At 45.5% G+C, this 22,457-nt stretch overlaps 2 protein-coding genes and 1 long non-coding RNA gene across 15 annotated transcripts in view; 1 reads left to right on the top strand and 2 right to left on the bottom strand.

Annotated features, from left to right (window-relative positions):
- The window catches only part of UBA1 (ubiquitin like modifier activating enzyme 1), a 34,478-nt gene extending 24,017 nt beyond the window's left edge, over nt 1-10,461 (bottom strand). Inside the window, exon 1 of one of the 4 annotated variants that reach the window (XM_056540781.1) lies at nt 10,344-10,461. In XM_056540781.1, coding sequence (XP_056396756.1) covers nt 10,344-10,400 — 57 coding nt within the window. In that variant the 5' untranslated portion in view covers nt 10,401-10,461. Of the gene's footprint in view, nt 1-6,017; nt 6,173-10,158; nt 10,179-10,259; nt 10,281-10,343 lie in introns of those variants that run through there. The other 3 variants (XM_056540782.1, XM_056540784.1, XM_056540783.1) reach the window with 3 other exon arrangements.
- LOC130291682 (uncharacterized) lies at nt 10,330-16,411 on the top strand. 4 transcript variants are annotated; one of them, XR_008847998.1, is made up of 3 exons: nt 10,330-10,464; nt 11,518-11,643; nt 15,581-16,411. It is a non-coding gene; the product is annotated as an uncharacterized LOC130291682 (long non-coding RNA). The 4 variants fall into 4 exon arrangements; XR_008847997.1 differs by lacking the exon at nt 10,330-10,464 and adding an exon at nt 10,744-10,780; XR_008847995.1 differs by lacking the exon at nt 10,330-10,464 and adding an exon at nt 10,754-10,841.
- Nucleotides 16,412-18,495: 2,084 nt separating this feature from the next.
- Nucleotides 18,496-22,457, bottom strand: part of CCDC120 (coiled-coil domain containing 120) — a 59,198-nt gene continuing 55,236 nt past the window's right edge. For 6 of the 7 annotated variants that reach the window (XM_056540902.1, XM_056540900.1, XM_056540906.1 and 3 more), the window contains exon 11: nt 18,496-19,772. In XM_056540902.1, the coding sequence (XP_056396877.1) occupies nt 19,664-19,772 (109 nt within the window). In that variant the 3' untranslated portion in view covers nt 18,496-19,663. The remainder of the gene's footprint in view (nt 19,773-22,457) is intronic. The other variant, XM_056540899.1, reaches the window with a different exon arrangement.

Here is a 22,457-nt window from a genome sequence, read left to right as displayed (position 1 = left end):
AAAATCAAACCTATATAAGTAGGGGATCATTTTAACCGTATGGACCTACAGAATAAAGAGAAGGTGTCATTTTTACCAAAAAATGTACTGCGTAGAAACGGAAGCCCCCAAAAGTTACAAAATGGCGTTTTTTCTTCAATTTCATCGCACAATGATTTTGTTTTCCATTTCGTAGTCGATTTTTGGGTAAAATGACTGATGTCACTGCAAATAGAATTGGTGGCGCAAAAAAAATAAGCAGTCATATGGATTTTTAGGTGCAAAATTGAAAGGGTTATGATTTTTAAAAGGTGAGGAGGAAAAAACGAAAGTGCAAAAACGGAAATATCGGCGGTCCTTAAGGGGTTAAGGTAGGTTCACACAGGCTGGTTTACCCGCAGAGGAAAATCTGCAATTTTCTACTGCGGTAACCCCCAAAAAGTCCGACAGTGTGCGTATTGTGCTGCACATTTTTCACAGACGATTTTGCCACTTATTGATCTTAAAGGGGTACTCCGCCAGAAAACATCTCATCCCCTATGCAAAGGAAAAGGGATGAGTTGTCTGATCATGGTGGACCCGATGCAGGGGACCCCCACTATCTCCGGGCCGGCAGCATTGTCATCCGGAACATGGAAGCTTGGAGCTTCCGTATTCCTGACGTCATGCCACGCCCCCTCCATTCATGTCTATGGGAGGGGGCGTGACTACGTAGCATAGACATGAATGGAGGGGGTGTGGCGGCTGTAGGGCAATCTAAAGCACAGGGCATTAGACATCTTATCCTCCATCCTTTGGACCCCATTAATGGGTAGCAAAATCCGCAGCAAAATATGCACATGAACAAAATGTCAACAAACCTAACAAGCTACCACATGTATAAAAAGGCGAAGGATGTGAAAATCTGAGGTGATGACGGGCGTGACATTAGGTCTGTGAACCTGGAAGCGCCAGACAACAGACAGTGGAGATCTATTATATCGTTGTGGGAGAAAGATATTCCGCCAGCAAAACAAGCCGGTGATAGGACCGCTCGGAAACGCGCCATCTCAATAGACATCAATGCATATTAAAGTGGATTCCCGCCAAAACAATTAATATGTTAAAGGGTTACTCCGGTGGAATGTGTAGTGAATACAGCCTTAGGGTGCATTCACACCACGTTTTGTACATACGGGTGCCGGATCCGGCGGGGGGGGAGGGGCAAACCGGGCGCTCCCGTAACCCGGCCGGATGAGCCCGTGACTCCATTTACTTTAATGATCCGACCGGAGTCAAACGATGACTCCGGTCGGCTCAGATTTGACCCGTATGTGATTTCCTGACCGGACCTAAAACCGTAGTATACTACGGTTTTAGGTCCGGTCCAAATCCACATACGGGTCAAAACTGAGCCGACCGGAGTCATCGTTTGACTCCGGTCGGATCATTAAAGTAAATGGAGTCACGGGCTCATCCGGCCGGGGTACGGGAGCGCCCAGTTTGCCCCTCCCCCCCCCGGATCCGGCACCCGTATGTACAAAACGTGGTGTCAACACAGCCTTACATTGATCTGAACCAGTCCTTCAGGTGCCGGATTGGTTACTATGTATCACATGTCTCTCAATGTTCCGTGCCTCATATGGACTGGATGAGATCAGGCCCGGCAGATTTTGACTTCCCAATTTAAAAAGGGATACTCCGGTGGAAAACATTATTATAATTAATATATATAAATATATATATATATATATATATATATATATATATATATATATATATATATATATATATATATATATTTATTTATTTATTTTTTTTTTTTTTAAATCAACTGGTGTTGTGAATTACTTCTATTAAAAAATCTTTATCCTTCCAGTACTTATTAGCAGCTGTATGCTACAGAGAAAAATCTATTTTTTTTTAATTTCTTTTTTGTCTTGTCCACAGTGCTCTCTGCTGACACCTCTGTCCGTGTCAGGAACTGTCCAGAGCAGCTTAGATTTGCTATGGGGATTTTCTTCTGCTCTGGACAGTTCCTGACACGGGCATCAGGTGTCAGCAGAGAGGCCTGTGGACAAGACAAAGAAATTCAAAAAGAAAAGAATTTCCTCTGTAGCATACAACTGCTAATAAGTACTGGAAGGGTAAAGATTTTTTAATAGAAGTAATTTACAAATCTGTTTAACTTTCTGGCACCAGTTGATGTTTTCCACCGGAGTACCCTTTTAAGTGGGAAAACCTGCATTGAATTAATTTATAGTCAGGTGATGTGCGCCAATGTTTTTGATAGAACATAAGACGCAGTTCAGATGGGGAGTAATGGATATCAGTAGAGGCGACCAAAGCATTAGGAGCTCGTAAACCGTACACAGCAGCAAAAGAATCTTGTTGCAAAACTACAAATCCCAGCATGCCCGGACAGCCAACGGCTGTCCGGGCATGCTGAGAGTTGTAGTTTTGCAACAGTTGGAGAGTCACAGGTTGGGTAACACTGTCCTATAGCTGTAAAGGCATGCTGGGAGTTTTAGTTCTGCACCAGCTGAAGAGTCACAGGTAGGGCGACACTATCCTACAGCTGTCATGGCATGATGGGAGTTGTAGTTTTGCAACAGCTGGAGAGTCACAGGTAGGGTAACACTGTCCTATGGTTGCCAGTATGCTGGGATTTGTAGTTCTGCACCAGCCGGAAAGCAACATATTGGGGGGAACGGCTACTATAGACGTATGTGACACTGAAGTCCTCGGGTGGAAATCCCCGACACTCCAGCTCCGGGCACTCAGGGGTTAATCCTTTCCAGGAAAGCGGAAGCTCTGGGCGGCGGCCGGCATCAGGTTCGCTCGCTCCGTACACGCCCGGGGGACGGAATCCGTGGCAGTAAATGAATTAAACCTGCGTCTCTTCAAAGATCCAGATGGGTCAGACAATGCAGGAGTCCTCCATAGCGACGGTTCTGATCCTATCCGAAAAGGAACGCAGCGAATGCTCCGAACTTTCCTATTGACAAAAACTTTAAAAGGAGTGCTGCTCGTCACGTAACGCCAAAAAAGATTTACATATTTTAGTCCCATCAGCAACGCCCAGAAACGGCTCACAGGTAGGGTACAGAGTCCCGACAAGTCTCAGTCCTAATCAATACGGCGCCGCAGCGGCGACCAATAAGACGCTACGGCGGAAAAATGGTCAATGGAAAAATCTAAGGTGAACTTGAGGAATAAATGGAAATACATATATATCACTTGGTGAATTTCATGTAAAGCAGATATATATATATATATATATATATATATATATATATCTATATCTATCTATATCTATATCTATCATATCATATATCTCCAGACTGCAGGGGCAGTATATATATTTTATCTCTCTATATAAATCATAAATCAAAAATTGTATATACAGCCTACAGGTGTGGCATACAGAGGGCAGAAATATATATGGTATATATAACCTACAGGATATACAAAGGGAAAAAAAATTATATGCATGGTATATACAGCCTACAGGTGTGGTATACAGAGGGCAGAGCTGTATGTATATAAATAAGAAGTAACAATGGTATATACAGGTGTGATATACAAAGAACAGAAATATATATATTATATATATGGTATGCAGTCTACAGGCGTGGCATAAGTAGGGCAGAGCTGTATGTATATAAATAAGTAAATATGGTATATACAGCCTACCGGTGTGATATACAGGGGCAGAAATGTATATCACAGTATGTATGGTATATACAATTACAGCCTACATGTGTGATACACAGAGGGCTATATATATATGTGCGGTATACAGCGGGCAGAGCTGTGTATATCTAGATAGCAGGGAGTATATATATATGTGCGGTATACAGCGGGCAGAGCTGTGTATAGATAGCAGGGAGTATATATAGGTGCGGTATACAGCAGGCAGAGCTGTGTATAGATAGCAGGGAGTATATATAGGTGCGGTATACAGCGGGCAGAGCTGTGTATAGATAGCAGGGAGTATATATAGGTGCGGTATACAGCGGGCAGAGCTGTGTATAGATAGCAGGGAGTATATATAGGTGCGGTATACAGCGGGCAGAGCTGTGTATATATGGATAGCAGGGAGTATATATAGGTGCAGTATACAGCGGGCAGAGCTGTGTATAGATAGCAGGGAGTATATATAGGTGCAGTATACAGCGGGCAGAGCTGTGTATAGATAGCAGGGAGTATATATAGGTGCGGTATACAGCGGGCAGAGCTGTGTATAGATAGCAGGGAGTATATATAGGTGCGGTATACAGCAGGCAGAGCTGTGTATAGATAGCAGGGAGTATATATAGGTGCAGTATACAGCGGGCAGAGCTGTGTATAGATAGCAGGGAGTATATATAGGTGCAGTATACAGCGGGCAGAGCTGTGTATAGATAGCAGGGAGTGTATATATAGGTGCGGTATACAGCGGGCAGAGCTGTGTATAGATAGCAGGGAGTATATATAGGTGCGGTATACAGTGGGCAGAGCTGTGTATATATGGATAGTAGGGAGTATATATAGGTGCGGTATAGAGCGGGCAGAGCTGTGTATAGATAGCAGGGAGTATATATAGGTGCAGTATACAGCGGGCAGAGCTGTGTATAGATAGCAGGGAGTATATATAGGTGCGGTATACAGCGGGCAGAGCTGTGTATAGATAGCAGGGAGTATATGTAGGTGCGGTATACAGTGGGCAGAGCTGTGTATAGATAGCAGGGAGTATATATAGGTGCGGTATACAGCGGGCAGAGCTGTGTATATATGGATAGCAGGGAGTATATATAGGTGCGGTATACAGCAGGCAGAGCTGTGTATAGATAGCAGGGAGTATATATAGGTGCAGTATACAGCGGGCAGAGCTGTGTATAGATAGCAGGGAGTATATATAGGTGCGGTATACAGCGGGCAGAGCTGTGTATAGATAGCAGGGAGTATATGTAGGTGCGGTATACAGTGGGCAGAGCTGTGTATAGATAGCAGGGAGTATATATAGGTGCGGTATACAGCGGGCAGAGCTGTGTATATATGGATAGCAGGGAGTATATATAGGTGCGGTAAACAGCAGGCAGAGTTGTGTATATTTATACATAGCAGGTATATATAGGTGTGGTATACATCAGGCAGAGCTTTGTATATATAGATAGCAGGGAGTATATATAGGTGCAGTATACAGCGGGCAGAGCTGTGTATATATGGATAGCAGGGAGTATATATAGGTGTGGTATACATCAGGCAGAGCTTTGTATATATAGATAGCAGGGAGTATATATGGTACATATAGAGATTACAGGTGTGGTATACAGAGGGTAGAGCCTACACACACAGAGACAAATACATATGGTATAAACCAGTGTTTCCCAACCAGGGTACCTGAGGCTTTTGCAAGACTACAACTCCCAGCATTCCCGGACAGCCAAGAGGGAACAGAGAGACAGAAGCTGAGACTGAAGATGCTGAAGACATGCTATAGATCATTTATAACCTGTGACAGAACTACAACTCCCTACAGGCTATCCTCAACATGCTGCTGCAAAACTACAACTCCCAGCATTCCCGGACAGCCAACGGCTGTCCGGGAATGCTGGGAGTTGTAGTTTTGCAACAGCTGGAGGCACCCTGGTTGGGAAACACTGGTATATACCAAGAGAATGTGTGTGTGTGTGTAAATATCTCAGAGCTGTGTGCATAGATAGTGGGAAATATATATATATATATATATATATATATATATATATATATATATATATATATATATATATATGGTAGAGGCTATATACAGAGGGAAGTGAGAATATATATATATATATATATACATACAGTATTTGGTAGAGGCTATATACAGAGGGAAGTGAGATTATAGATATGTATATATATATGGGAGCAGTAAGCAGTATATACCCATAGGGCAGTATACAGTCTCAGGATGACTCAGTGACATCACAGTCCGGGCTGTCATGGCTGCTGTAGTCACCCTAGGGATGTACCAGACCCCTCCCAGATATCTCTTCACACAGGCTTATCATGTCCCGGGGCCGGTCACTCACCAATCCCACCGGGGCGCGCCCCGCTCTTCACCCTCAATTCCTCGCACAACCGGCTCCGGCCTAACACAAAAACAAGATGGCGGCCGCCCGGAACACGGCAGAGAAAAAGAGCGCAGCGCGCCGGGCCTCATCAATATACTGCGTGGGCGTGGTCGGCCTCCTCCAATAAGAGGCCGAAGACATGCCGAAGCCACGCCCAGGCTACCTGCGTCTGCTGTGACAGCTTCCAAACCACGTGTCTGCGTGTCAGAGGCAGGCGCGCCTCACCTGGTCACGTGAGCGGCGCCAACCAATCACCTCTGAGGAAGGAGGGTTACACAAAAAAAAAAAAAAACGAAAATGGCTTTGCGTTCCACTGCGGAACGCATTAGCCGTTCTTATCAAATATGGACGTCTTTTTTTTTTTTCTTGGAACATGTGACATAATGCAAACTTCTTCCATGTGCTGAGACAATGGTGGAGAGGTTGTGCAGTGGAAAAGTTGCCTCTAACAACCAGATTCCAGCGTTCATTTTTCAGAGGCCTTTCAATCTGATAGGTTGCTATGGGCAACGGCTCCTCTGCACAACCTGTGCCTAACTCACCCCCCTAAGTTATACAGCAGGCTATGCTGCGACTTGTTGTGCTCAGATTGCTTAACACAAGAACGTGGCCCTGAAACACATTGCAACATTACTTTATGGCAATGTGTCCCAACCAGGGTGCCTTCAGCTGTTGCAAAACTACAACTCCCAGCATGCCCGGACAGCCGTTGGCTGTCCGGGCATGCTGGGAATTGTAGTTTTGCAACAGCTGAAGGCACCCTGGTTGGAACACACTGCCTAATGACCTCTTTTCAGAACCTGCAGCTCTTTAGTTGTTGCAACACACTACAACTCCCATTGTGTACCGACAGCCTTCAGACATTGTTCCCCACCTTTTGGCTTCCCTAAACTGTTGTGAGACTACAACTCCCAGTATGTCCTGACAGCCTGGAGAGCCACAAATTGGGAACTTATGTGGTACGGGGGCAAGGGTGTCCAACCTGCGGCCCTCCAAAACTACAACTCCCATTGTGTACTGACCGCCGTTAGGCACTGTTCCCCAATGTTTGGCTCTCCGACTGTTGCGGGACTACAAATCACAGCACGTCCTACGAAGGCTGCCCCTAAACAGCGGCCCTTGAGTTGTTGCAACACTACAACTCCCATCCTGTAATGACAGCCTTAAAGGAGTAGTCCAGTCCTGAAAAACATATCCCCTATCCTAAAGATAGGGGATACATTTCAGATCACGGGGGTCCGACCGTTGGGGCCCCCCCGCAATCTCCTGTACGGGGCCCCGACAGCCCGCGGGAAGGGGGCGTGTTGACCACTGCACGAAGCGGCGGCCGACAGGCCCCCTCAATACAGCGTTATGACAGAGCCGGAGATTGACGAAGGCAGCGCTCCAGCTCTGTCAGTTGTATTGAGGGGGCGTATCGGCCGCCGCTTCGTGAGGTAGGCAACACGCCCCTTCTCGGGCTGCCGGGCCCCAAACAGGAGATCACAGTGACCCCCCAGCAGGCGGACCCCCCGGTGATCTGAAACTTATCCCCTATCCTTAGGATAGGGGATAAGTTTTTCCAGACTGGACTACCCCTTTAAAGGCATTGTTTCCCAACTGCTGTGAAACTACAACTCCCAGCATGCCCAGACAGCCCTGGGCTGGCGGGACATGCTGGGAGTTGTAGTTTTGCAACAGACTGAGAGGCACAGATCGGGCAATACTGCCCTAAGGGGGATGCAAGTTACACAGGAGGTCATAACTATAGACCAGAGGTCTCCAAACTGTGGACCGCCAGCTGGGGAGTTGAAGTTTTGCAACAGCTGAAGGCACACTGGTTGGGAAACACTGGTCTATAGGCAGCGATGCCACTGTACGCCCACACGGTGACATCATTTGAAAGTATTACATCTGATAGACACAGTGTGAGGCTGCACTACTGAGACATTGTGAAGGAATCGCCATTCGATTTTTACAATTTCCAGATCATAATTGCCCCCCATGTATACCCATCAGTCCCCCTTTACCGGGCCAGGAGGGAAGTAGCTATTTATGTGGATGGTGATCTGGAGCCCCAAATGGTCTCCATGACAACACCCCACTAGACCAATCAGGGCAGGAAGACTGTCACATTGTCTCTGGATTTGAACCTATAAGGCTGCATTCACACTACGTTTCGTTCCAAACTGCAGCTGTTGCAAAACTACAACTCCCAGCATGCCCGGACAGCCAAAGGAATGGAGTAACCAAGCAACTCTGGTTAATTTCCCGCTAGTATACGCTAACTGGACAGGGCACAATCGCATGGTTTGCTGTAACTAGTTGATCCCATTTGGGCCATAGAAATGGATACGACCCATGCAGTGCGCTACAGTATACGTTGGCATTCCTTTATTTACGGGACGCCAACAGATAACTCTAGCACAGTGGTCTCCAACCTGCGGACCTCCAGATGTTGCAAAACTACAACTCCCAGGATGCCAGGACAGACGTTGGCTGTCCGGGCATGCTGGGAGTTGTAGTTTTGCAACATCTGGAGGTCTGCAGGTTGGAGACCACTGCGCTAGCAGTACGCAGTGGAAATGTTATCCGTTTAACCTAATCTCAGTGGGTTCACAAAAAAAAAAAAAAAAAAAAAGTAAAGTAAAGTGCGAACACAGCCTCACATAGGTAGCCAAATGTTTAGTAGGGGGCTAGCAGGGCAAGCGGGCAGCCAGGGCCCAAGGGGAGCCTGATCCCACCAAGGATAGCCAACACATTATTGTGACTATACCTCATCCCCCCCCCCATACTTAGAAAGCACAGGGGTCCTAACACAAGCAGGAAAGAGTACAGAAAAAGTGATACAACTACATATATAGCAATACCCAACCAAATATAAGCTTAAAGGGGTACTCCACTGGGAAAAAAATAAAATAAAATATATATATATTTTTTTTATCAACTGGGGACAGAAAGTTAAAGGGGGAGATTTATCAAAACCTGTCCAGAGGAAAAGGTGCCCAGTTGCCCATAGCATCCAATCAGATCGCTTCTTTCATTTTTAACAAGGCTTCTGCAAAATGAAAGGAGCGATCTGATTGGTTGCTATGGGCAACTTTTCCTTTGCACAGGTTTTGATAAATCTCCCCCAAAGAGATTTGTAAATTACTTCTATTTAAAAATGTCAATCCTTCCAGTACTTCTCAGCTACTGTATGCTCAACAAGAAGTTATTTTCTTTTTTTATTTCCTTTCTGTCTGACCACAGTGCTCTCTGCTGACACCTCTGTTCATTTTAGTAACTCTCCAGAGTACAAGCAAATCCCCATAGTAAACCTCTCCTGCTCTGAACAATTCTTTAAATGGACAGAGGTGTCAGCAGAGAGCACTGTGGTCAGACAGAAAGGAAATGCAAAAAAGAAGAGAACTTCCTGAGGAGCATACAGCAGCTGATAAGTACTGGAAGGATTAAGATTTTTAAATAGAAGTTATTTACAAATTTGTTTAACTGTTGATTAAAAATATTTAAAAAAAAACTGGTGCCAGAAAGTTAAAACAGATTTGTAAGTTACTTCTATTTAAAAATCTGAATCCTTCCAGTACTTATCAGCTGCTTTATGCTCCGCAGGAAGTTCTCTTCTTTTTTGAATTCCCTTTCTGTCTGACCACAGTGCACTCTGCTGACACCTCTGTCCATTTTAGGAATTGTTCAGAGCAGGAGAAGTTTGTTATGGGGGATTTGCTGTACTCTGGACCTGGACAGAGGTGTCAGCAGAGAGCACTGTGGTCAGACAGAAAAGAAATTTAAAAAGAAAATACATTTCTTGTTGAGCATACAGCAGCTGATAAGTACTGGAAGCATTAAGATTTTTAAATAGAAGTAATTTACAAATCTCTTTAACTTTCTGGCACCAGTTGATTTTAAAAAACATGTTTTCCAGTGGAGTACCCGTTTAACGTCACAATAGCGCCCCTAGATGCCGGAGTGCAGTACATAGCATCCTGGAGCTCAATTGCGCTCTGCAACCTGTGGCTCTCCAGCTGTTGAGATACTACGACTCCCAACATGCTGGTAGACCCCCAGGGTACACCCCAATCCTATATATAGCTGCGGCCCGTGTATACAGATTTCTTACTCCACGTGTTCCGGTGCAGAGTATTTAAGCTCCACACATTGTGCGCCGTCTACCCCATCCCCCCTCCCCCGGTCTATTATGCGCAGCTCCCCGGCACGCACGTGCTCCACATCAGCCATCAACCCCACAGAAGCGGAGCACCGGAGCCGGCTCGGGCCTCGGCCGCCATCTCCCGAGTCCGTTACCTGGGAACGATTATCACACAATGAATTGTCACTGTCCCTCGCCGGCCGCTCCTCCATGTCTCCCGCGTCGCACGAGATTACGTCACGGGAGCGGCGCACGGTGATGGCATCGTGAAGCTCGGTGGGCTACTGGAATGACGTCAGAGCGGGCGCGACTGGGAGAGAGGGAGGACTGTACCATATAAACTTGGGGGGGGGGGACACGTGTAGAAAATGCTGAACATACTAATATGAGCAAGTTTATATTAGGAGAGCTGTGGGGGTCACTATGTAAGATTACACTCCATAATATTGGTCTACAAACTGTGTGGACCTCCAGCTGTTGCAAAACTACAACTCCCAGCATGCCTGGACAGTGAACGGCTGCCTGGGCATGCTGGGAGTTGTAGTTTCCCAACAGCTGGAGGTCCACACAGTTTGTAGACCAATGTTATGGAGTGAGTGACCCCCACAGCTCTCCTTCCTTTAATATTCACTCATATAAACCTGCTCTATAAGGTAGTTTTCCTCAGCCACTGCAAAACTACAACTCCCAGCATGCCCGGACAGTCAACAGCTGTCCGGGCTGGCTGGGAGTTGTAGTTTCCCAACAGCTAGAGGTCCACACAGTTTGTAGACCACTGCTCCATAAGGAAGTTTTCCTCAACCATTGCAAAACTACAACACCCAGCATGCCCGGACAGCCTGCGGCTGTCCGGGCATGCTGGGAGTTGTAGTTTTGCAACAGCAGTAGAGCCACAGGTTGAGGAACACAGCTTTAAGGCTGTGGATTTTGCAAATTTCAAAGGGTTCCATGACTATGAACCATCACCCACCCCAACACCGACAAAGAGGTGGATTATTAGCCATGTAATGGCTTTTCTTAATTGGCTTTTCTTAATTATAGATAAGATGTATACTGCCTATTTCCTCCCTCTATAAAAATAACATGCCATGGCATATCCCAATGGCCTGCCAATGATGGGAACCCATCATGGGGTCAGTCATCTTAAATCATCCTTGCTAATATATTGTAACCCCCCGGGATTATTGTTGTGTATTATCCTGTAATTACATGAGGTGTCCAGTAGATGGCGGACTAAACAAGCAGACGAACTAAGCAGTGACTAAAGCTGGGGAAGTAGGAGTATTTGGACACATGCTCATAGCCATATGGGATTTTCAAATCTTGCAGAGCAAGCAGAGAGAGGACATAGAGGGACAGCCTGTAATTGATCTTGGTTCAAAGAGTGCTGCAGCAGCTGAGAGGAATCTGCTTGAAGGTTGAAGAAGATCCAGTGCTAGTAGCAAGAAAGCTTCTGTGAGTAGTAAAGTGAATTTGAAGTTTAAGGGTAGAGTCACACGTAACGGATTCGCAACGTATTTTACGATGCGGATCCGCAGATGACGGACCCTTCAATGTGCCTCCAGCTGTGTCTGCTCGTAGCAGCAATCCGCCTATACGAGCAGACACAGTGCTCTCCGAGTCGTTGTGCGCATGTGCAGTGTAGTCGCACACATCGCAGCTGCTCAGGCCTAGCTCAGGGAGCAGGGGGAGCGGCCCTGATGTATGCGAGTACACTGCGCATGCGTGCGGTGGCTAGCAGATTTCTGTGTGTCTGCTCATAGCGGCGGATTGCTGCTTCGAGCAGGCACAGCTGTAGGCAAATTTAAGGGTCCATCATCGACGGATCCGCAGTGTGAAATACGATACGGATCCGTTCCATGTGATCCTACCCTAAAGGATAAGCCTGAAACCCTTCTTTCCTGTCCCACAACAGGGCACCCTATGGGGCTCATCTATTCAATGTGCACGAACTGAAGGTACCCAATGGTGGCTAGGAGAAGATTAGGGTGTGCCGCAGATGTACTTGTGGGTGGGGGAGACCTATTTACACATTGGGAGAGATTTATCAAAATGTGTAGAGGAAGAGTGGTGATTGCTTCTTTCATTTTAAGAGGCCTGTGAAAAATGATCTGATTGGTTACTATGGGCAACAGCAGTTTTTGATAAATCTCCCCCATTGTATTTGTATGATTTTGTGTTATACTATAACTTACTGTTTTTTGTTATACATGGTTGTTTTCCTTTATGCAGTACAATAGCAATTCCCAACTAGGGTCCTGTGGCACAATGGGGTGCTGTGAGGACCCTCCAGGGGTGACGTGGCAGATCTGTGGGGAAGATGTCAACTTAATGGCCCAGGACCCCATGGCTTTCCACCACTACAGGGATCCTAGGGTGTGAGGTCTCTACTCCACAGGAACATCACTGCGACCCCTAGGGGCTGGGAATGACACTTTTTCTGGGTCACCACGTGACTCTGACAGCTCTGTAATCTTCATAGTTATATATACTAGCTGAGTACCCGGCGTTGCCCGATTTTTTTTTTTCCTTCCTAATCCTTGTTGGGGAGGAAAATCAACAAAGGAGGAAGCTTTTGACCTCATATTCTGACCTCATATTCTGACCTCATATATTGTCCTCATATCCTGTCCTTATATATTGTCCTCATATCCTGTCCTTATATATTGTCCTCATATCCTGTCCTTATATATTGTCCTCATATCCTGTCCTTATATATTGTCCTCATATCCTGTCCTTATATATTGTCCTCATATCCTGTCCTTATATATTGTCCTCATATCCTGTCCTTATATATTGTCCTCATATCCTGTCCTTATATATTGTCCTCATATCGCGTCCTTATATATTGTCCTCATATTCCGACCTCATATATTGTCCTCATATCCTGTCCTTATATATTGTCCTCATATCCTGTCCTTATATATTGTCCTCATATCCTGTCCTTATATATTGTCCTCATATTCCGACCTCATATATTGTCCTCATATCCTATCCTTATATATTGTCCTCATATCCTGTCCTTATATATTGTCCTCATATTCCGACCTCATATATTGTCCTCATATCCTGTCCTTATATATTGTCCTCATATCCTGTCCTTATATATTGTCCTCATATCCTGTCCTTATATATTGTCCTCATATCGCGTCCTCATATCCTGTCCTTATATATTGTCCTCATATCCTAACATAATATCCCAACCTCATATCTTGTCCTCACATCTTGTCCTTTTATCCCGTCCACATATCCTTTCCTCAGGTGCGGCTGAATTAAGAAGTTTTAAGCTGAAAATAGAAGGGGACGTGGCTTTGTGGGAGTGGGCATGATTTACAGGACAGACCGATGCACAAAAAGCGTAGAAAATAAAAGGGTGTGGCTTAAATGGTGGGTGTGGCTTTGTGAGATGGGGCGTGGCATGCACGGACGGTGTGGCTTGCAAGCCGGACTGATGCATTCACCGGGGGATACAGAACGCAGCTTGTGAAATAAGGTACCAGAAATCCTATATACTTGCATATGACTTGAAACAAAAACCCCATCCTTCACATAAAGGGTGCAGATAAGGGTTAATTTACCTATCATATATTTTTATTTGACATATAAGTAACATGTGACCAAGTATTATTGAAATATCTCCAGCCGTACGAAAGTTATGCTGGAACATACATTTCCCATAGATTTGCAATGTCCTTTAAACAAAAACCCCGACCCTCACAAATGGGGGTGGGTAAGGGTTAATTTACCTATCCTATGTTTGTAGTTGAAATATTGGTAACGTGTACCAAGTTGCATGTTAATATCTTTAGCGCTTGGAAGTGATGCTGGAACATACACACATACATTATATATATACACACACACACACTGCTCAAAAATAAAATAAAGGGAACACTTACACAACACAATGTAACTCCAAGTCACTGACACTTGTGTGAAATCCCACTGTCCACTCAGGAAGAACACTGATTGACAATCAATTTCACATGGAACAGACAACAGGGGGTAATTATAGGCAATTAGTAAGACACCCCCAATAAAGGAGTGGTTCTGCAGGTGGTGACCACAGACCACTTCTCAGTTCCTATGCTTCCTGGCTGATGTTTTGGTCACTTTTGAAAGCTGGCGGTGCTTTCACTCTAGTGGTAGCATGAGACAGAGTCTACAACCCACAGAAGGGGCTCGGGTAGTGCAGCTCATCCAGGATGGCACATCAATGCGAGCTGTGGCAAGAAGGTTTGCTGTGTCTGTCAGCGTAGTGTCCAGAGCATGGAGGCGCTACCAGGAGACAGGCCAGTACATCAGGAGACATGGAGGAGGCCGTAGGAGGGCAACAACCCAGCAGCAGGACCGCTACCTCCACCTTTGTGCAAGGAGGAGCACTGCCAGAGCCCTGCAAAATGACCTCCAGCAGGCCACAAATGTGCATGTGTCCACTCAAACGATCAGAAACAGACTCCATGAGGGTGGTATGAGGGCCCGACGTCCACAGGTGGGGGTTGTGCTTACAGCCCAACACCGTGCAGGACGTTTGGCATTTGCCAGTAATGGTGTGGGTTGGCATTTCCTTGGGGAGCCGCACAGCCCTCCATGTGCTTGCCAGAGGTAGCCTGACTGCCATTAGGTACCGAGATGAGATCCTCAGACCCCTTGTGAGACCATATGCTGGTGCGGTTGGCCCTGGGTTCCTCCTAATACAAGACAATGCTAGACCTCATGTGGCTGGAGTGTGTCAGCAGTTCCTACAAGAGGAAGGCCGTTCCCCTGAATCCGATTGAGCACATCTGGGACGTCTTGCTCCATCCACCACAGACTGTCCAGGAGTTGGCGGATGCTTTAGTCCAGGTCTGGGAGGACATCCCTCAGGAGACCATCCCCCACCTCATCAGGATCATGCCCAGGCGTTGTAGAGAGGTCATACGGGCACGTGGAGGCCACACACACTACTGAGCCTCATTGGGACTTGTATTAAGAACATTACATAAAGTTGGATCGGCCTGTAGTGGGGTTTTCCACTGTGATTTTGAGTGTGACTCCATATCCAGACCTCCATGGGTTGATACATTTGATTTCCATTGATAATTTTTGTGTGATTTTGTTGTCAGTGCATTCAACTATGTAAAGACGAAAGTATTTCATACGATTAGTTAATTCATTCAGATCTAGGACGTGTTATCTTAGTGTTCCCTTTATTTTTTTGAGCAATATATGTATATATATATATATATATATAATATAGATATTGTGCATTGATTCTTTTTAGCAATGGTTTTTGTAGGGGTGCCAACCATTTCTGAGGGGTGCCCCGAGCTGAAAAAGGTTGGGAAAGATTGCAATACAGAATTATTTTAAAGTTAACTTCATTAACTTAATTCGTCTTATTTTCTCAAAGATGTTCCCAACAAGACCCCACATCCATACCCTGGATAATCCGTTGGGTAGTAGAGGTTCAGGATCGTCAGAGCCCACGTGTCCCATGTCCACCACCAAAAAGGCCTACTGATCATAAAACACCAAAACCACTGACCGATCCCACAGAAGAGCAGCTGTAAAAAAATAAATACTGAAAAACCTCCTGTCGTGTATGTTAGAAAGGAGTCCGATCACACAAGACATCACAGCTACTGTGTATGGGACTATGTAACCTCAGACCTGTCAGAGCCCCCATTCTTACCCCTGTCCACCACCAAAAAGGCCTACAATGGGCACAGTGGCATCAACATGGATCATGGAGGAATTTGGCCTGGTCTCATAGATGACGTTCTGCATCATGTGGATGGCCGGGTGTGTGTCACTCACCTGAGAAAAAGATGGCAGCAGGATGGGCTATGAGAAGACAATATGGCGGGGGCAGTGTGATGGGCAATGTTCTGCTGGAGACCTTGTGTCCTGGCATCATGTGGTGGTTACTGTGACACGTACCACCTACCTACCCATTGTACAGACCAAGTCCCTAACGGCAGTGACCCCATTCAGCAGGATAATTCCCCCCGGGCCACACTTCAGACATTGTTCAGGAACGAGGAAGATGACAAAGAGATCAAGATGGTGACTCGGCCTCCAGATTCCCCAAATCTCATCCGATCGACCATCTGTGGGACGTTCTGGAGAAACAAGTCCAATCCATGGAGGCCGCACCTCACAAGCAGGACGGCCACAACGACTCTGTGGCAAATCCTTTCATAGCAGATTTATTACTGCATATTAAATATTATAATTATATTTTCCTTGGCCATGTGTTAGTTGTTCTTTTTACACATAAGCATTACTATTTGCAGTATTGGTGCATTTTTTTGTTAACCTAAATGTATCCGAACAAATCTAATAGTATACATCAGCCATAGCCATAGGCCCCTATATTCCAGATGTTATTATGGCTGGATATAAACCTTGGTAGGGCAGTATCTACTAAATATAGTGTGTGGTATGCAAATTGGGGGAGATTTATCACAACCTGATAGTGCCCATAGCAACCAATCAGATCGCTACTTTCATTTTTCAGAAACCTTTTTCAAAATGAAAGAAGCGATCTGATTGGTTGCTATGGGCAAGTCGACAACATTATCAAACCTGTGGAGAAGAGTAGTGCAGTTGCCCATAGCAACCAAACTGCATTTTTCTTTTTAAAGAGGCCTGTAAAAAAATACAATTTGATTGGGTTGCTATGGGCAACTGCACCAGTCCAGACCGCAATTGATCAGAGCTGTTCACAAGGGGATAAGATGTCTGTTCGTGGGGGTTCTGCAGCTGGGGACCCCCGCGATCTCTGTGGCACCCCAGACATCCGGTGCACAAAGCGAAGTTCGCTCCGATGACAGATGACTGGCAATGGGGAATGGGGGGGGGGAAGACTCATGACATCACGGCCATGCCTCCACAATGCAAGTCACGCCCCCTCCCATAGATTTGCATTAAGGGGGCGTGGCAGTGAAATCATGAGCAGGGCGCGGCGTGACGTCATAAGCCTCCGAAGCTGCACCCCAAGCTTTAAAACGGCAGGACTACCCACGATCAGACATCTTATCCCCTATCCTTTGAATAGGGGATAAGATGTCTAGGGGCGGAGTACCCCTTTAGGGACAGCTCTGTGAATGTATTTTAGTGGACAGCCAGAGCCCGAACCCAATGGAACAACCTCATAGAGGGCGAGAGAATGGCAGAAAATCCCCCAATCCAGGTGCGTAAACCCTGTAGCCTCATCCCCAAGAAGACTGGAGGCCAGAATCACTGCCAAAGGGGCTTCATCTATGTCCTGAGTAGAGGGTATGAATACTTCAGTCACTGCAAGATTGTAGTTTTTCCTTATTTTTTTTTTTTTTTTTTTTTTTTTTTATAATTTCCCAAAATTTCTTCTGTAATCACTGTCATTATGGGGGATTAAGGGAAGAATGATGGAGTAACATAAAATGTGCCAAAAAAAAAAAAAAAAGGGATAGGGTCTGGAGACTTTGCACGTGCACGTACCTCTCTTCTCCAGCATGATCATCCTAATGGCTGGGATCCAAACCGTTTCCCATTTTCCATGTATCGTTGATGATATGACGATAAAATAAACCGGACAAACTTTTTTTTTTTTTTTTTATGACTGAAATTCCTGCGTAGGGAATTGTCTCATCTCAGCGATTGTCACATTTTTTTTTATTCTTTATCATTTATTGTTAAACTGTTCCGACCAATAACAAATTAAGGTTTTTTTTTTCCCTCCCGTCTCGATAAAATTTTTCCGTTTTGTACATATTGCACAGTGTTATCCAGTCACAACGCAGTGTTAGTAACAGTTAAAAGCAACCACAAGATATTACAAACTCTGATTATTTTTTTTCTCTTAAAATAGTGTTTTCCAACCAGGGTGCCTCCAGCTGTTGCAAAACTACAACTCCCAGCATGCCCCGACAGCCTTCGGCTGTCCGGGCATGCTGAGAGTTGTAGTTTTGCAACAGCTGGAGGCACCCTGGTTAGAAAACACTGCCTTAAAGGAGATCTCTGGTGAAAATTAACTATCCACAGGATAGAGAATAAGTAGCTGATTGTGGGGGATCCGACCGGTGCGGACTCAGAGATCACCGGGATGGGACCCGACGCTCCATTCATTTCTATGGGAGCGGCAAAAAGACCTGAGTACAGCTCTCTGGCATCATCGGCGCTCCCAATGAATGGAGCGCGTGCGGTCTATCGGTAGATGACACGTGCTCCCATAGAAAGGAATGGAGAGCGTGCGGTCTACCGGTAGATGACATGTGCTCCCATAGAAGTGAATGGAGCGCGTGCGGTCTACCGGTAGATGACACGTGCTCCCATAGAAGTGAACGGAGCGCGTGCGGTCTACCGGTAGATGACACGTGCTCCCATAGAAGTTAATGGAGCGCGTGCGGTCTACCGGTAGATGACACGTGCTCCCATAGAAGTTAATGGAGCGCGTGCGGTCTACCGGTAGATGACACGTGCTCTGATAGAAGTTAATGGAGCACGTGCGGTCTTCCGGTAGATGACACGTGCTGTCATAGAAATGAATGGAGCGCGTGTGCGGTCTATCGGTAGATGACACGTGCTGTCATAGAAATGAATGGAGCGCGTGCGTTCTACCGGTAGATGACACGCACTCCTCGCTGAAAGTGCCAGGGTCTTATCCTGGATATTGAGTGGGCCACCTGCGGTCAGACCCACCAGCGAACGGCTACTTATCCCCTTTCCTGTGGATAAGTTCATTTTCACCGGAGTACTACTTTAAGACAAACCTGACCAAATCAGAGGCTTCGAGTCCAGCTCGGCCCCCTCCATCCTGGGGGTCAAAAAAAAAATCTCTTCGGCCCCCCCATAGCATTTCTCCAGTGTCTCTACTTAATAACATTCAGTGTGAAGACAGCAAAAGCCGAATATACAGTAGGGAGGGTCTTCGTCCTAGCAGTAGTCACCCGCTGAGCTCAGCTACATCCTCTTGAAGGACACAGCTTCCAGCGGCAGCATCAGTACAGCGTCCATAGGGAAATCGCTTTTCTCGCTTCACCGTGGGGGGTGGGGGGGGGGGGGTTGGGGACTGACGCCTGCAACTGTACAGAACACATAACCGACCTGGACATAGAAACGTTATCTATATATATATCATACACCCCCACCAGGGAGGAACTTCATACTTGATAGTTACTTGGCATTGTTGGCCATAAAAACAAAAATATATATATTTCTAGAACATTCCCCTTTGCAGCAAACAAACCTCTTGGTGAAGAAAAAAAAATCAAGGATCGGAGGGTTTGTCTACTTATTGCACTAGAAGGCGATGGCGGAGACCGGAGCCGATGGTTTGGGGACAGTCCCTGCCGCTGCCCAGTCCACTCGTGTTGGTTTATTGCCGCAGAACCGGTGGTGGAGTATTTTGGGGAGTTCTTTCCTCTTGGAAGATCGGTCTTCATTTTGGTGGCGGAGTCAGAGGCTCCGTAGCGCAGAGAGAAAGTGAGGCGCGTCCATTAAGGGTCCTGTGTCAGACTAAAGTCCCGGGCGGCGTGCCCTCTGCTGACCGCTGTCCTGGCACCCGGGTGGGCCCGGTCGACTGGTTGTACAGTTCTTCGTCGACGTACTCTGAAAAGTGTCTGGGTGAGAGAGCCAGTGATAGATGGGGAGGGGTATAGAACGTGCGCGTGATACAATTGAGGGGTGCGTTTGGTTGAAATGAGGAGTTGGGGTTTTTTGGCGGGAAAATTGAAGCGGGTTAGGAGTATGTGTTGCATGGAGTAATGTACGATGGGAAGAGGAGTAACATGGGGGGGATTTTATGTTACAGGCGGCGGGTGGGGTAAGAAAAGAAAAAAGGAAAGCAGAAACAAAAGCGTTAGAAAGTTACAAAGCAGCGCACAATAACTACCAACGCAAAAAGTGTAGCCCCACGTTGGACACTTTTTTTTTCCGGGAAAGCTGGGTGTCAAATCAATGTCCGCTTAAAAAGGATTATCATATATATATCTATATCTATCAACTGGCTCCAGAAAGTTAAACAGATTTGTAAATTACTTTTATTAAAAAATCTTAATCCTTTCAGTACTTACGAGCTGCTTAAGTTGCTGAGTTGTTCTTTTCTGTCTAAGTGCTCTCTGATGACACCTGTCTCAGGAACTGTCCAGAGTAGAATCAAATCCCCATAGCAAACCTCTCCTACTCTGTGCAGTTCCCGAGACAAGCAGAGATGTCAGGAGAGAGCACTGTTGTCGGACAGAAAAGAACAACTCAACTTCAGCAACTGATAATTATTGGAAGGATTAAGATTTTTTTTTTAATAGAAGTAATTTACAAATCTGTTTAACTTTCTGGAGCCATTTGATATTTTTAATTTTTGTTATAAGAAAAAAAAAAAAAATTTTTCCTGGAATATCCTTAACGCCAGATTTAAAAAAAAATAAAATAAAAAAAAAACATCTTACGGCGTGTGACTGATCCTTTAAGGATAGGGTCACACAGGCCGTATTTTGCCGCTGCTTATTTTCCTACCCATTGAAGTCAATGGGTAGCAAAATCAGCTGCGTAGATTGACTTCAATAGGAAGGAAAATCCGCAGCAGCAAAAGACATCATGTGTAACCCTACCCTAGTAATTTTCAAACTGTGTGTCTCCAGCTGTTGCAAAATTACAACCCCCAGCATGTTGGGAGTTGTAGATTTGCAACAGCTGGAGGCACCCTGGTTGGGAAACATTGCATCAAGGGCAGTATTTCCCAACCAGGGGGCCTTCAGTTGTTGCAAAACTACAACTCCCAGCATTCCCAGACAGCCAACGGCTGTCCGGGCATGCTGGGAATTGTAGTTTTGCAACAAGCTGGAGACACAGTTTGCTGCACCGTGCACATAGCGCAATTTCCGTGGCAGATGTACATTCCGGTTCCGCCGATAGAATGAACACTTCATTCGTTCGCCGGCATACGCATTGCCGTCTATGGAGATTATGCATTTCCGAGCGATACAAGCGCTGGCGGAACATGTTTTCCGGGCGGACATTAGACAAATTTTCCACCGTGTGAACATGCCCTAAAAGCTCTTACCCGGCTTTCCAGAGTCCTGAACAACCAGCTCAGCTCTCAAGTAATATGAGATTTGCGCTATTCGGCAAAAAAAAATTAAAAATAAATAAATAAATAAATAAAAGGTGATTGGTAAGCCAGTGTATGCAGAGGTGATCACCCAGCTTTCCCTGAAACAGATACAGTATATGAAATTGCTCAATTGGATTCATAGGGGGAGATTTATCAAAATCTGTCCAGAGGAAAAGTTGCTGAGTTGCCCATAGCAACCAATCAGATCACTACTTTCATTTTTAACAAGGCCTCTGCAAAATGAAAGAAGCCATCTGATTGGTTGCTATGGGCAACTGGGCTATTTTCCTTTGCACAGGTTTTGATAAATCTCCCCCAATATGTCTGCCATTTGTTGTACATACAGGTTCGCTGTACAAGGTGGAGCTACACTTTATAAGAGGACATCTAACTTTAAAAATTAAAAAACATAAAATAAAAATAAATATTCCACAAAAGAAAAAGCTTTCAGATATAATGTTACTATGAAGCAGTTTTTTACTGCAGCAGCGATCCCACCTCCCCCTCCAGGACGGTAAAAAGAAAATATGGAGGTGCCCATAGCAACCAGATGGATTCTTTACTTCTCCAGCCCGCCTTAAGGTGGCGATAGAGGCAAGAAGTAAAAAGCAGGCGGAGTTGCCGTGCATGAAGATTGTGTCGTTGGTTGTTATTACTTTTGAATTATTATAAAATAATTCAAAATGCCTTATTTACATCATATGTCCACCTTCAAAACCCATTGTACAGTTATGAATGTAGCTCTGGAGTATAATACAGGATATAACTCAGGATCAGTACAGGATCAGTAATGTAATGTATGTACACAGTGACCTCACCAGCAGAATAGTGAGTACAGCTCTGGAGTATAATACAGGATAGAACTCAGGATCAGTACAGGATAAGTGATGTAATGTATGTACACAGTCACCTCACCAGCAGAATAGTGAGTACAGCTCTGGAGTATAATACAGGATATAACTCAGGATCAGTACAGGATAAGTAATGTAATGTATGTACACAGTGACCTCACCAGCAGAATAGTGAGTACAGCTCTCGAGTATAATACAGGATATAACTCAGGATCAGTACAGGATAAGTAATGTAATGTATGTACACAGTGACCTCACCAGCAGAATAGTGAGTACAGCTCTGGAGTATAATACAGGATATAACTCAGGATCAGTACAGGATCAGTAATGTAATGTATGTACAC

The sequence above is a fragment of the Hyla sarda genome, chromosome 9 (genome assembly GCF_029499605.1).
Source record: "Hyla sarda isolate aHylSar1 chromosome 9, aHylSar1.hap1, whole genome shotgun sequence".
NCBI lineage: Eukaryota > Metazoa > Chordata > Amphibia > Anura > Hylidae > Hyla > Hyla sarda.
This window is presented reverse-complemented; position numbering and strand designations above follow the sequence as displayed.